The 13,331-nt window shown below is 42.4% G+C and overlaps 1 protein-coding gene across 1 annotated transcript in view; it reads right to left on the minus strand.

Annotated features, from left to right (window-relative positions):
- Window positions 1–440: 440 nt before the first annotated feature.
- Window positions 441–13,331, minus strand: part of TNFRSF21 (TNF receptor superfamily member 21) — a 66,352-nt gene continuing 53,461 nt past the window's right edge. Inside the window, exons 5-6 of the mRNA XM_080807101.1 lie at window positions 3,199–3,427; window positions 441–1,873 (exon numbers count right to left, since the gene is read on the minus strand). Coding sequence (XP_080663227.1) covers window positions 1,644–1,873; window positions 3,199–3,427 — 459 coding nt within the window. The 3' untranslated portion in view covers window positions 441–1,643. The remainder of the gene's footprint in view (window positions 1,874–3,198; window positions 3,428–13,331) is intronic.

Genomic DNA, 13,331 nt, shown 5'->3' on the forward strand with positions numbered 1-13,331 from the left:
CCCAATGGCCAAGAAAGCCCCCCGAAGCTACTCAGGGAGAAAGAAGGTTCACACAGAAGCCTGTGAACTGGTCTAGACCCCCCATGAGTTGTAAACTTCCTAGATGGACACAAGTAAGAATATACTCCAGCGCCTGCTCCTCATTTCCACCTGTCCACCTCCAAATCCTCATTTCTTAAAATAGGGATGAACTCCAAACCTAGGAGCCTCCGATTTATCCTCAAAAGACCCAGGAATTTTTAGTCACCTTTAACGCTTGGTCATCCTTCTCTATGTACCTCCAGATACTCTTCCAGACACAAAGCTTTGTTAATCTGCACGATTTACAGATCAGAAATGCTTAGATTTCTGGAATACACACATTCTTTTCCAAGAGACTCATCAAAGGGTTACAACTTGAGCACATGTATAAGGCAAGTAGTAAACACACTCAAACTACTCAAGTAACAAACACCTAATATTTATTAATAAATTAGTACACTTGAAGGCATTTTTCTGATATCCGTCCCTCACCATGACCCACAACCCCCGCCCACACAAAGGGAGTCCACACCACCTTTGCATGCGAGTCTGCCAACTGAACATTAGAGAGCGCACAGGTTTATAAATGGGAGCAGAGTTGCAAATATATCAGACAAGAGTTCTTACAGCTGCAGCCATTTTTAATTAAAGTGATTGAAGGACGAAGGAGACCACCAAGACCAAGGCCTTGAGGTGGACTGGACCTACCGGCTATGTGTGTATAAAAAAACAAGACATCTTTTAAAGCAAAGCTGGGCAAATTCCCGACAGAAAAAAGGTGCAACTGGCTCTCAGTTGTGACTTTCCAAAGTGCAGCAGTATGTTCCAGAACAGCTCAATTCCTAAAAAGATGAAGTTCAAGTTCTTTGGTGGCCCAGTTGTCAAGCCACTTAAATAGCAAGTTCTGATGGCTTGAGGATTTCATGTCTCCAGCCCAGAGCATATTAGCATAAGAGGAGCACAAGTAATCAAGCATTCTACACAGTGCTCAAGTGAAAACCATACGATCAGCAACAGTGTGGTCAAGTTTCAGCCATGAATATGAACTGTACACCAAGGCATATTAAAAAGAGAACTCAAAGTCTGATTGTATTACAGTAACTCAATGGGGTATTACATTTCTTCAACCCTTAACAAAATTTGTAAATTACAATTAATAATAAAAATAGTAATCTTTAAAAAAAAAGCAGACGTGGATGTTGAAACATGAAGACTGCTTAGAGAATTCACAAGATGCCATTATACTTTTAAGAGGTTAAGAGCCTCACAATCCAGTGTGCAAGGAAAGTCACACTGCATTTGGGGTCCATTAAGTGAATTTAAAGTGCACAGAACAATTCGGAAAATACGTAAGAAATCAAAACGAAGAAAATATGGAACCCAAAAAACTTTAGTGGTGGGTATTTTTCAACAGTTACACCTCGAGAAGGCTTATAGACTAATGTCCTAGAAGGGTTAAAAAAGGAAAGAACTCAAAACACTGGCCAGATACTCTGTTAAACACACACACACAAACACACACTCACACACACCCAAAAAGCTAGAAAAATGGAAACAAAACCAACGAAAAACCACCCTGCCACTAAACCAAGTCACTTCCAAAGCGTAGCAGACCTCGGGTTCTACAACAGGTCAGGAAGATGGCTATACACAGAGTCCAGGAGGGTCTGACTGGCTTCCTGGCTCTTGACTCCGATAATCTCAAACAGCCGGTCCAGCTTGTCCTCAGCCTGAGGAATCTCTTCGATCACCCGCAGCTCCTCAGGATTCAGAATGTGGAGCATGTCGTCAAAAATAGGCTGCAAGTCACAGGGGTCCAGGCGTACCTGCCGCAACACTGTGTCCTTCTTTTCTGCGGGGAGGAGAAGGGAGGGAAGGGGACAGAGGTAAGGGACGGTACTGGGGAAACCAAGGAGAGGAGGAGAGCTAGGAGGGATAGCTCCCCACCTAGAAGGCTGTCCCCACCCCCATCCTCAAGGTGAGTAAGGGAACCTCTGGCACATTTTAAACAACCCAGTAGTTTTTATGTGCCTTGCACTTAAGATAACAAACAAGATTTGAGTCCTGGAGATCAGACAGGGAACCACTTGACTGGGTTGTTGATTTTCATTAGCATGACTGCCTCAACTTAAAAGACATCTGGATTCTTCCAAAACTCAGGAGAATGCTGGAATACTTACAGAAACTTAAATAAAATGAAAACACAACGAAACAACCCTCTCCCATCTGTAATGTGTTTACTAAACAAAGACATCAGTCCACCCTGGCTCTCAAAAATTCCAGATCAATGTAGTCTGCTCATCTGACTGCTAATAACATTGCCAAATTTTAAAACTAAGCTGCTAAGAGCAAAAGCACATAAATAAGAAAATACTGCTTCTTGGGCCAGACCTCACACAATGTGGTGAAGGACTGTAACTTTTATTACTATTATAAAAAAGTTTTCTCCAAAATATAACATGGAACATAAAATATAAAGTAAAATACAAATCTTTCATATAAATATAAAAGAGATCATCTAAATAGGTACGGTATAGAAAATAGAACATATTTTATAAACATAAAATATAACCCTTTCACAAAAGTATAATTGGAATTCCCCAAACCGGGAAATTCTGAACAAAAATTTGTCATCAATACAGCGTGCATGCCGATCCCTATTGTGCTATTAAAAACCGCGAGTGGCAAATTATTTACCAAAATACTAACCCACAATGCTTAAAACATTGCTATTTGCAAGGATTCTTAAGAGGATTAATTTTAATTTGAGTTACTGAAACCTACACTTCTGACTCTCAAGATAGGTTATACTTTAAATCCTTGGATTCTACAAACCTGGTAAATAATTTTCAACAAAACCTGCCAGACTGCATTTTATCAGACCTTCCTGAAACACCTTTGATAGCGTCATGAGGATAAAGGGCGACCCATGCAGACTCTCCGCCAGATAATCAGAGCTGTAAAGACCTTCTGGGTGGGTCGTGGCTGGCGAGTGACGTGGTTTCTCTCAGGCCCAGTAGACCCATCATCCTGGGGTCTATGATACATCTTCCTGGGCAGGTCACCCAAATGACTCAGCTACCACTGGACTGTGCAACTGTTGGGGGAGAAACCCCAGGGTCTCCTCTGAGGGAGGCTTACAGGACACGTCTTGCAACCATCCTGCCAAGTCCGTACCTTTGGTAATAAAGGAGCCCGTCCTGCTCAGCGCCGAGGAGCCGCTGGATGTGGAGTCACAGCGAAGAAGGGGCTCGGACTCATCCACGAAGAAGCCCTTGTTCTTATCCAGCGGGGAAGGCTCCACCGTCAGCAGAGTGGAATTCTCCAGTTTCGTGTTGGGGCTGGGGATGGGGCTCGGGCTAAGGGGGCTGGGACTCATCGGGAGAGCCAGCTTGTCAGTTTCCAGCTGGGGGAGGAAACAAACAAAAACGTTTTTTATTACATACTTCAAAAATTACAGAGAAAAAAAAATGAAACCCCAGGTGTTCTCTTTGTTCCGTTTGTTTTATATATAAATTCTGCTGTTTTGACAGTCCATAACTTACATTATTGCTAAATACACACACAGAGACTTTTAAACCCTTCAAAAATATACATGGAGCTATGTGTAAGCATTAAACATTAGGAAGCAGGGGCGCCTGGGTGACTCAGTCCGTTAAGGGTCTGCCATCCGCTCAGGTCATGATCCCAGGGCCCTGGGATTGAGCCCTGCATCAGGCTCCCTGCTCAGCGGGGAGTCTGCTTCCCCCTCTGCTTCTCTCCCCTCCTGCTTGCTTTCTGTTTCTCTCTCTCAAATAAAATCTTACAAAAAAAAAAAAAAAAAGGAAGTATATGCACCGAGCCGTTACCTCACAGGAGTGGAACTGGACAAGGGAGTAAAGAAGAAGATCTCCAACTTAAAATATAATTTGATAGAGCTGGAAATGGTCTTAGATAATACCTAGTACATTCTCCTCTGTATGGGTTGAATTATATCCATCAAAATTCATATTTTGAAGTCAAAACTTCCTGAGCCTCAAAATGTGACTGTACAGAGAGACAGGGCCAACTAAGGAACTTTAAAAAGAGGGGATTAGGGGATAGTTGGGTCCTATACCAATATGACTGGTGTCTTTATGAGAAGCCATTTGGACACAGACACACACAGTGGGATGACCATGTGAGACAGAGGGTGAAGGCTACCATCTTCTACAAGCCAAGGAGAGAAGCCTGAGGACACCTTTACTGCAAACTTTTAGCCTCCAGAATTGTGACAAAACCTGTTTCTGCTGTTTCAGTCTGTGGTACTTCATCACGGTAGCCCAAGCAAACTAACACACCCTCTCTTTACAAGTAAGGAAACTGAGGTCTAGAGAAATGATGTGACTTTCTTAATGATGGGCTCCTGCTCAGTAAGGGGCAGAACTAAGGCTAGACCCTAGGCTTCCTAACTCCTACTTCAGAGCAGCTCTCGAGAACACCAGAGGCAAAAGCATCTGGATGGAGAGAGTGAGGACCGCCCCCCAGGGAGCCAGGGTACAGCTCCAAGTGATTTAATGGAGGCCTTCATGAAGCTCGCATTCTGGAGGGGAGGGTCAGAAAGACAGTAACAAGTAAGCAAACAAACAAGAAGGTTTCAGATGGAAATGGTGAGCTTCGTGAGCATCGGCTGGTATGTGGAGAATAGATTTTAGGGGGGCAAGAAGCAAAATAGAGAGACCAGTTAGGATGCTGCTACAGTGGCTGGGGGAGGTAAAAACCACAGCTTGCACCCAGGTGTGGAATGGGGAAATAATAGGCGATATTCCCCCCCATTTTACAGGTGAAACCACTAAGGCCCAGAGAGGGCATACAGCCATGGGGAGAAGGCTAGTGCTCAAGTCGGCTCAATACCTCTACTATGCTTGTCATTTGCCGCTAGGCTTTCAAAGTCTGGCAGGCACTTGTGGCATTGACCTTAATGGACCAAGTCCATTGACCTTAATCTTTTTATTGGCTCTTCTGGCAGGGATGCAAATCCGGGAGCCAGGTGGCCAGATCCCACGGGACAGGGTTTAGGGCGTGTTGATCACCACTCATTAGAACCCTCATGAGTTCACTCACACGTGACAAGCAAAACATTTTCGAGTTCCTCAATCGGGAAGACAATGACCCTCATTTCAAAGTATTAGGTTGAAAGGTTGTAAAAAACACCAAGCAAACACAACTGTCTCTTTTACAACCTGTAAGGCCTGAGAAATTCTTACAACTGACTGCAGATTCCAAAGACCACCGATTACTGCACGTGTCTACCGTTCCAACAGCATTTGTCCTCTGTACAACCACCCATACCCCGCTTCTGCCTCCCGTGCAAGTTTAAGACCTGGGTAATGCATTCCCAGCTGCCCCTTCCAATCCACAAAGTTTTATGTATGTGCTTTTAAATATTTTAATTCAATAGGGCCCTGGCATGTGCCCCTCCTCCTGAAATGCACATGGCCATTCATGCCAATACACATTTTTTATTCACTCAATTAGACAAAGAGCACTTGTCTACACTTTGGTTCTCAGGAACAACATTACATTGGACAACATGGTCAGTCAATATAGTGCACTGTTCTTCCTTAAAGAGAGAAATTCCTGCCCACAAATCACATGCCAACAGACTAAGGAGTCCACCCACCCATTTCCTGAACTTAGTTCAAAACTTTAAATATTTAATTTCCCCCCCACTTTTGCCAAAGGACCCTATCCGTGGAAATTAAGTACACGATTTCCAACGTCATTCAGAAAGACAGACTGTTGCAGAATGTTCTCTTGTAATTAACAATGAGTCGAGTGCATATGAAACTGCCCCTAAGAATGGTTTTAGTGTCGCCACAGTGGGGTTAACAACCATAACCGAAGTCCAAGATCATGTGACAATCATCTTTCTAGAAAATCTATTCAGCTACTAAGTATAGGCATCCCCTGCTTTACCCAGGATACACAGCAGCCAGCTGCATTCCAGATTTCTCCAGTTGTCTGCAGTTTTTTCTTATAGGAAAAGAAAACCCGGCTCATAGATACTTAACTTCTTTCCTCCCTTGACCTCACTATCTATAACATCCATCAAAATTGCATTGCAGCACAGCAGCTCAAGCGCTGTCCGACCTCTGATAGCTCTAACCGGAAGTGAAGTCATCAGGACATGTGGAATGAATGAATTCTCTATTGATTCAGAAAGTTCACTGTTGAGTTCACAGCAAATGAAGAATACCTCTAACAAGATTTAGATACTGAAAGACAAATATTCTAAACAAGAAAGCCAGGAAAGGGTCTCATCCTCTTGCAAAAGCTATAAGCATGAACTTATCCAAACATTCACAAAATAGATTACAAGTGACTTAATTTATTCCTTATGCATCTTTGGGCCTTCCAAGTTCTCTACAGGGAAATATTAACTTTCATGATTATAAAAACAATACATGTTATTTTTAAAGCAGTTACCACTGATAAGTATGTTTTCCCTTTGGTAACTTGAAAATGTTATGGCTGCTGTGGCTTCTATTTACACTGGTAGCCAAGGAACTGGAGAGTTTGAGGATCACCTACTTGGCTGAGTGCCTCTCTAGACTTTTCTGAAGAGTTCACGGGCCCAAAGGGGCAACACTGCCCCCCAACTTATTGTAGTAAGGTAGATATTAAGCCTTAAGAGAAAGGCCTCTCCGGAAACTTGGCCAGTGGGGGCCACTATCCACCAGATAATCAAAGTCCCTTTGCAGGAACTTAAAAAAGCCAGTTCTTTTTGCCTTCCAGCCATGAGCTCATCATGCTCACTTGGAAGCCTCACTGGGGAAATGAGGTAGAGATGGTAAGACACAAAGAAAGGGGAGGAGGCAGGGATAATGAGGGGAGAGCTCCCCAGGGAGCCAACACCAGACGGGTGGTTCTATTGTGTGACCTTAAAGAGCATGCCATTTATTTTGGCCCAACGAGCCCCCAAATGTCCTCCTGATTACTCTCCATGCAAGTCCACTTAGTCCTTCCAGATACTAGTCCCAGGTGATAGGGGAAGAGAGATAAACGGTTCACCTCAACTCCATGGCTGGGTCACACCTAAAGTTCCTCTGTTGACCTGTTTTCCTTTCTGATTACCAGAACCACTGAGCACATGCATGGAACCAGCCAAATGGATGAGGTCAACAAGGTACTGATTGAAATTTGGGGGCTTGAACACCCCTGGGCTACAGAGGTTTGTAGCAGCGTTTGTGAGAACGTTGACTGAACTTGTATTTGGGGTACACTGGAATGAGCCATTTCCAGCTGTGTCCCTGCAATCCTGTGTTCCTACAGGTTCCAAAGCCAAGTGCCCACTCTGGTGCTCGGCTAAATTACAGCCTGAAACTGAAGCTCAAAAATAAAGTCTTCTCTTTTAATATCAAACCAAAAAGCACTTTCCCCCTTGACTGGTCCTTCCTAAGAGGATACACTGTGGAAGCCTGAAGAGTCTTCTAGTCCTGGACGATGGTCCAATAGTGGGCGGTAAAGGAACATCCTTGCAAATCTTGGTCATGGCAAAAGTGATTTACAAATGAAATGAGGTTCTAAGACTTCCTTTCCTCCCTCCTGTGATCTAGCAGCTTTCCTAAGTATACACCCGGGAAGTCTTTTCCAGCGTGCATGGTATGTTCCGCATAGGAAAAAGACTTCTAACTAGCTGTGTGGTCTTAGAAAAACCCCTTCCCTCCTTAGACCGGTTTCCTCATTTCTGAACAAAAAAGATTAGACCAGGTCTTCTCTGTTAACTTATGTTTCATTTATTGTCAGCCCTGCTACGTCATTTTCCCCGCGCCCAACCCACCCACCCCAACTCCCTCTCTCCTTCCAACTTAGCCCCAACTGGTTCACTCAACTAAGGTTTACCACTGAGTTATTTTCAATTACTATCCAATTACAATCTCCCTGTGGTTGCACAATCTGTTTTCATAAAACTAATTAACAACTTTGATGCATCAATGACCCCCTGAAATGAAGCATTAATTACCCAGCCTAGATGCTCCTTGCCAATCTGCTAAAGTGGTTCAACTTAACCCCTTGGCTCCTGGCACTACCCAGTTGGATTCCACAAGGCCCCCTCTCTCCACTCTATAGCCAGATATGCCTGAGAGACTCAAGAAGAAGCTTCCTTACAGCCAAAGGTTACCCTTTCCACTGAACTTTCCCTCCAGATCTCACCCAACACGTAAAACGAAGGGAAAATCCTGTGCCACGTTTGTGAAATTTTCCATCACTTTAATAACGGTTTTTAAAAGCCCATTTGCTAAATTCAATGAAAACTAATTGCTATTCCATCTGAGCTGACCTGTTTATTGCTCAGATCCAGTAAACAATGGAGACTTTAAGAAATAAACCATTACCAGTACTGTGCAAAATGATTCGTCATGAAATATAAGTAATCCATCTGCTGTGAAGGTTATCTCTTCTGAGCTTCATCTGACAGATGAGAAAACTGAGCCTCTAAGAGGTTTGCATAACCTGCCCAAGGTCACAAAGCGAGGATTCAAGATCAGGCCTGTCTAGTTTCCAAGCGATCTTCTTTGCTGAGCTTTGTCACTTCTCTGTCTGGACCCACTGGACATTTACAGGAAATGTCAAACCCCCGTAAGCCCAACACAAGCAACCACATAACCACAAGGAGCTGCTCTGGCTTCTGAGGGAAGCGGCAAAAGGCAGGGCCTGTGCTCTGGCCCTGAGATAAAGATGAGAGATTCTGCAAATATCAGACACCTCAACTGTGGCCCAATAACTTGGTTTTGTATTTGAAAATATTCCAGATCCCAACAGACCAGCGACTGTTTAAAAAAACAAAGACATTCAATTGCCACTGAAGTTTCATCTCAAAGGAATTACAGTCACAAATAAATACATAACTAAAATTATTTAAGGATGATGATAGCATCTCAAGCTTGTTTCCCCTGTTCTCCCATATGGCCATGTAATGGAAATCAAATTAGATTTCATGACCTCCTATAGGTCTAGTAGGTATATAAGAACAGGCTCTGATAAAAGCAAGGGCTATCTCCCTTGCCATGAGTATCTAGCTATCTGATTCTATGTAGTTCCTACGTTTAGAGAATAGGAATGTAGATAACAAGGAGAGCTTTGTTATCTCAATCTATGTAATTTCAGGATTTCAGACATAAATGGGGGTTCAGATGATGACAGTTACCAACTGTCAAAAAATTACCTGAATCTATTCAGTTCCTAAGTTCAGATAGTGAATAATACCTGAGATATACAATGATTACTCCCTTTAAAAAAAAAAAAAGGAATAAAAGGGAAAAATGGGTAGGAGACAATGACTTTACTCTTCTAGTGTGAACTCTTACTAAATCCATCTCAGGGTAAGAGGTCTTGGCAAGAATAAGCCAAATTTTCAGAGTAAAAAAAATTTTTTTGTAAACAAAAAGTGAAAAAAGGAGGACATGGAAAGATGCTGATTCCTTAGCCCTTAGAAGAAGTGATAGCAGTTTGAAGACATTTGGAGGGAAGTCTTGGAAATGGAAATATGAGCTAGAAATATACATGCATGTATATAGATAAAGCAAAGATGTTAAATGTGAATTAACTATTAAATCTAGACGGTGTTAAGTTTAGGAGTGTTTACTATGTTTTCAACTTTTCTTTGTTTCATAAGCCTTATTTTTTAGTTTGGAAAATAATTTTACAAAAGGGTTAAGAGCCAAATAACTGGAAGACAAAAATTCCCCAAACTTCCTAGGCTTCTGATTCTTTAGTCTGTTGTCTTTCCATCTTTCTTCTCTTGCCCAGCCCCTGCTATAGGAAAGGGAGACAGGGAGGTGCTTCCATTGCATAAGCAGGGAATGGGCTAACATTTAAAACAAAATCATCAGTTGCCAAGTGGACATTGCTGGCCTTATGTGATCTAGCTCCCCCCAGGGCCCCTGGAGGTCATGGGATGCAAGCAGGAAGAGGAGTGCAGTGCCAAGAAGCCCTGCTCAGCTTCCCTGGGAAGCCCTGTGTCAGACCACGGCCATAGTGGAGCTGAATGGACACTGAGTCCCTGAGAGCCGGGAGCCCCAGCAGAGCCTGCAGAAAGAAGGAACTCACCCTCGGGAGGCTCAGAGGATTAAACTGGCCAAAAAATGGCAGCCACTGGGAAATTATTTTAAAAGACACCTCACACACACCCCCTACATCTATTCAAGCATAGCATAATGAAAGTATTTTGTATCAGTTGCAACCTCACTTAAGGCTATTTTTAAATTTTATTCCAGGTTAGCTGGCCAGAGTGTGTTTCTCCCTTTATTACCCCAAGCCCAAGTCAAGGTAGTTGCTAATCCATCCATTCTGTTCATTCCTAAGAGTTAACTTCAAAACTTAAATCCACCCACATTTAAGTGGAGTGGCTAATCGTCGCCCTAAACAAGGGATCCATTCCTCTCCTGGATGCAGAGGGGGAAAAGCCACAGGAAGCCACAAGTAGTGCTGTCCGAAGCTGCCAGAGCTGGTAAGAACCAGCTGGCTCTGGAGGGAGAAGGAAGGGAGGGTGAGCCCCGCCCAGCTGCTGGCACATGTGTCTGCAAGCTGTCCAGGCTGCTGACATCAACAGTAATGTTGCAGCCCTGAGCTGACTCACTGACTAGCTTTCTTGAAAAAGGATGTGATGATAGTGGGCTCTCTTGGTTCAGAGCTGGAGCTCACTCATATTCAAACATACTGCTGAGCCTTACAAGAGCTCGGTCCCGTGGACACATGAGGAGATCATGCTGCTGGAAATGACGTGGGCTTCCCTAAATTTCACTCACTGAGAACCCATGAGGAAGCCTTTCCCACAAAACAGCCTTTGAACAATTCTAACCATGAAAAGAAGTTGCATGAATCTTACAAGCTTGCCTTAAGGCGCCGTGGAAGATAGAAAGTAACTTCATAATAGGAAACCTATGACCTTAATACGGTAAGAAGGCTCATGCTCATCTCAGTGACTCAAAGTGTTTCTGAACTTGCTCAATTTGATTAAATTAGTATTATTTAATAAGATCATTAGTTGGATGCATACCATTAGAATCAGAATATACCTGGTATATAATTCCACAAGTACGAAAGGGCTACCGTGAAAAATACTTCTCCCTCAGCTACTCAGTTCCCCTGCCAGTGGTGACTCTTACCAATTCCTCGTGTCTTCCTCCACACGGTCGATACACCAATAAATAGGTAATATGTATTCTCCACCCAATCCTAGCTCTTCTGCACTTATTACATTTTTTTTACTTTCACTTTTTTTTTAACACAATATGGCAGCCGAGCACACCCAATATTGTGCACTCTGTCTTTTTATCATTTAAAAACAGTTCTCGAGGTTAGCACATAAATGGTTGACTGACTCCTTTCGACAAGTGCAGACTGTTCCACTGTGTGGATGTTCCACAACTTACATGACCCGTTATCTGTTGAAGGGCATTTATGCTGTTTCCACTCTTTTATTACAAAGGATGCTACGAGGGATACTTGGGCTTGCAATCTTCTACACACGTGGCAGAGGTAGGAGGGACGAGAGGTAAGACATATTCCTGGGAGTGCAAGGTCAGTAGTCAGCTGCCATATTCTTTGGGAGAAAATACCAATTGGTTCTCCAGAAAGGCTGGGCTGAAGTGTACACACATAAGGACGAACACTGCGCTTCTTTTCCTATACCCTCACAACACAAAAATGGTGTCATACCTTTCCCTCTTTACCATCTCAGAGCTTAAAACTGTATCTCAGTATAGGTTCCCATTTTAATTCTTCCCTATTCTGAACAAGGCTAGAAAACCCACCTTAAAGACTCTTCAGTATTTCCTTTTCTGTGAACTCTCTCGTTCACAGACTGCCCATTTTTCTTTTGGGTCATCAGTCTCTTAATTCATTTGTAAAAGCTCTTCATTTTTTTTTAAGCCTATTAACCCTATCTTGCAAATGACTTCTTCCAGTCATTATTCTGTCTTTTGATTTTGCCTATGATGGTTTCTGGCTTGTACATGTATTGTTAAGAAGTTGATTCTTTCTTGTATGACTTTAGTGTTTTCTATCATTGTCAGAAGAGACTTACCTCCTGTTCTGAGAATAAAACAAGGAAGAATTTCCCCATGTTTTTTTCTAGTTCTTTTTTTGGTGACAAGTCATTTCAATGGTTGGTCATTCCAACCGTCCCCTGAAAAAACCCAATTATGAATAAATCGAAGTTTCTCTGTGGAAAAAAAAAATATAATGGGAAAATCAGGAGTGACAGCTGATGCTCCCAAAGAATATGAGGAATATGTACTTAAAATGTTGAAATCAACTGGTGTATCATAAAACCTGCTGTTGACCATGATGCAATTTCTCATTATCAATTGTATGTTATTGGCACATGAGTTATGACAGATCAAGAGACAATTTTGTAAACAAAGGATGGAGAAGTTAGGCCCAAACTGGAACTATGAAGCTTTATCCAGATACTAGTTTTGACCTCAAAAATAAATAAAAATATGATATCCAGTACTGGTAGTCAATGGAGAAAATAAGCTTGTTTTCACAAATACTGATTCTGATTTCCTCTCAGTGGATTCTTTGAGAAAGCCAGCAAGGGTGTGGATTAAGGGGTTGAAATCGACTAATAAATTTGGCCTTTTCTGAACACGGAGACACTGTGTCTCAGGAAAAAAATAAAAGCCCACTTCAAGTCCACAGAATGTCCTCTACATTGTGGCTCACACACCCATCCTTCCTATAAAACTCTCAGCATCTTCAGGGAGGATTCCCTGTTTTTGTGTTTTGTTTTGTGTGTGTTTGGTATGGATGTGTTTTCATCTAGTATCTCCAGTGTCTGGTACAGGGCTCAAAACATATTGGGTGTTCCATCAGTGTTTACTAAATGCGTTGTTTATGTTAATCCCATCTTATCCTTAAAGACAATTTTAAAAAGGAAAAAAAAAATCTTGTGTGAATACATGTTAGGAAAGAGAGTGTATCGCTCTCAAGACCCCACGAATCTGCTTCTAGACTTCTCCTTATAAACTGTACACTCAACCTCAACTACATCATATTTGATCAATTCTATGATATAAATTTTTTCACCTTTTAACACCTCTCAAATAGGGATCTATCTTACAACTATAAAAGGTAATGTTTTACTAGCTTCCTTAGTCTTGTGTAGAGTGGTGCCTCAAACACTGAACATGGCCTTCAACACAACACAGAAATATGTCTGAATTCCAATGTTGACCAAAACCTCTCAGGACCACAAAAGCTTGCTAGGTAATCACAGGTGTCAAGCACCCGGACGGTGTTTGGGACACAGCACGTACTCAGCAAATGTTGGTTCCCTTTCT

The sequence above is a fragment of the Martes martes genome (genome assembly GCF_963455335.1).
Source record: "Martes martes genome assembly, chromosome: 6".
Lineage (NCBI taxonomy): Eukaryota > Metazoa > Chordata > Mammalia > Carnivora > Mustelidae > Martes > Martes martes.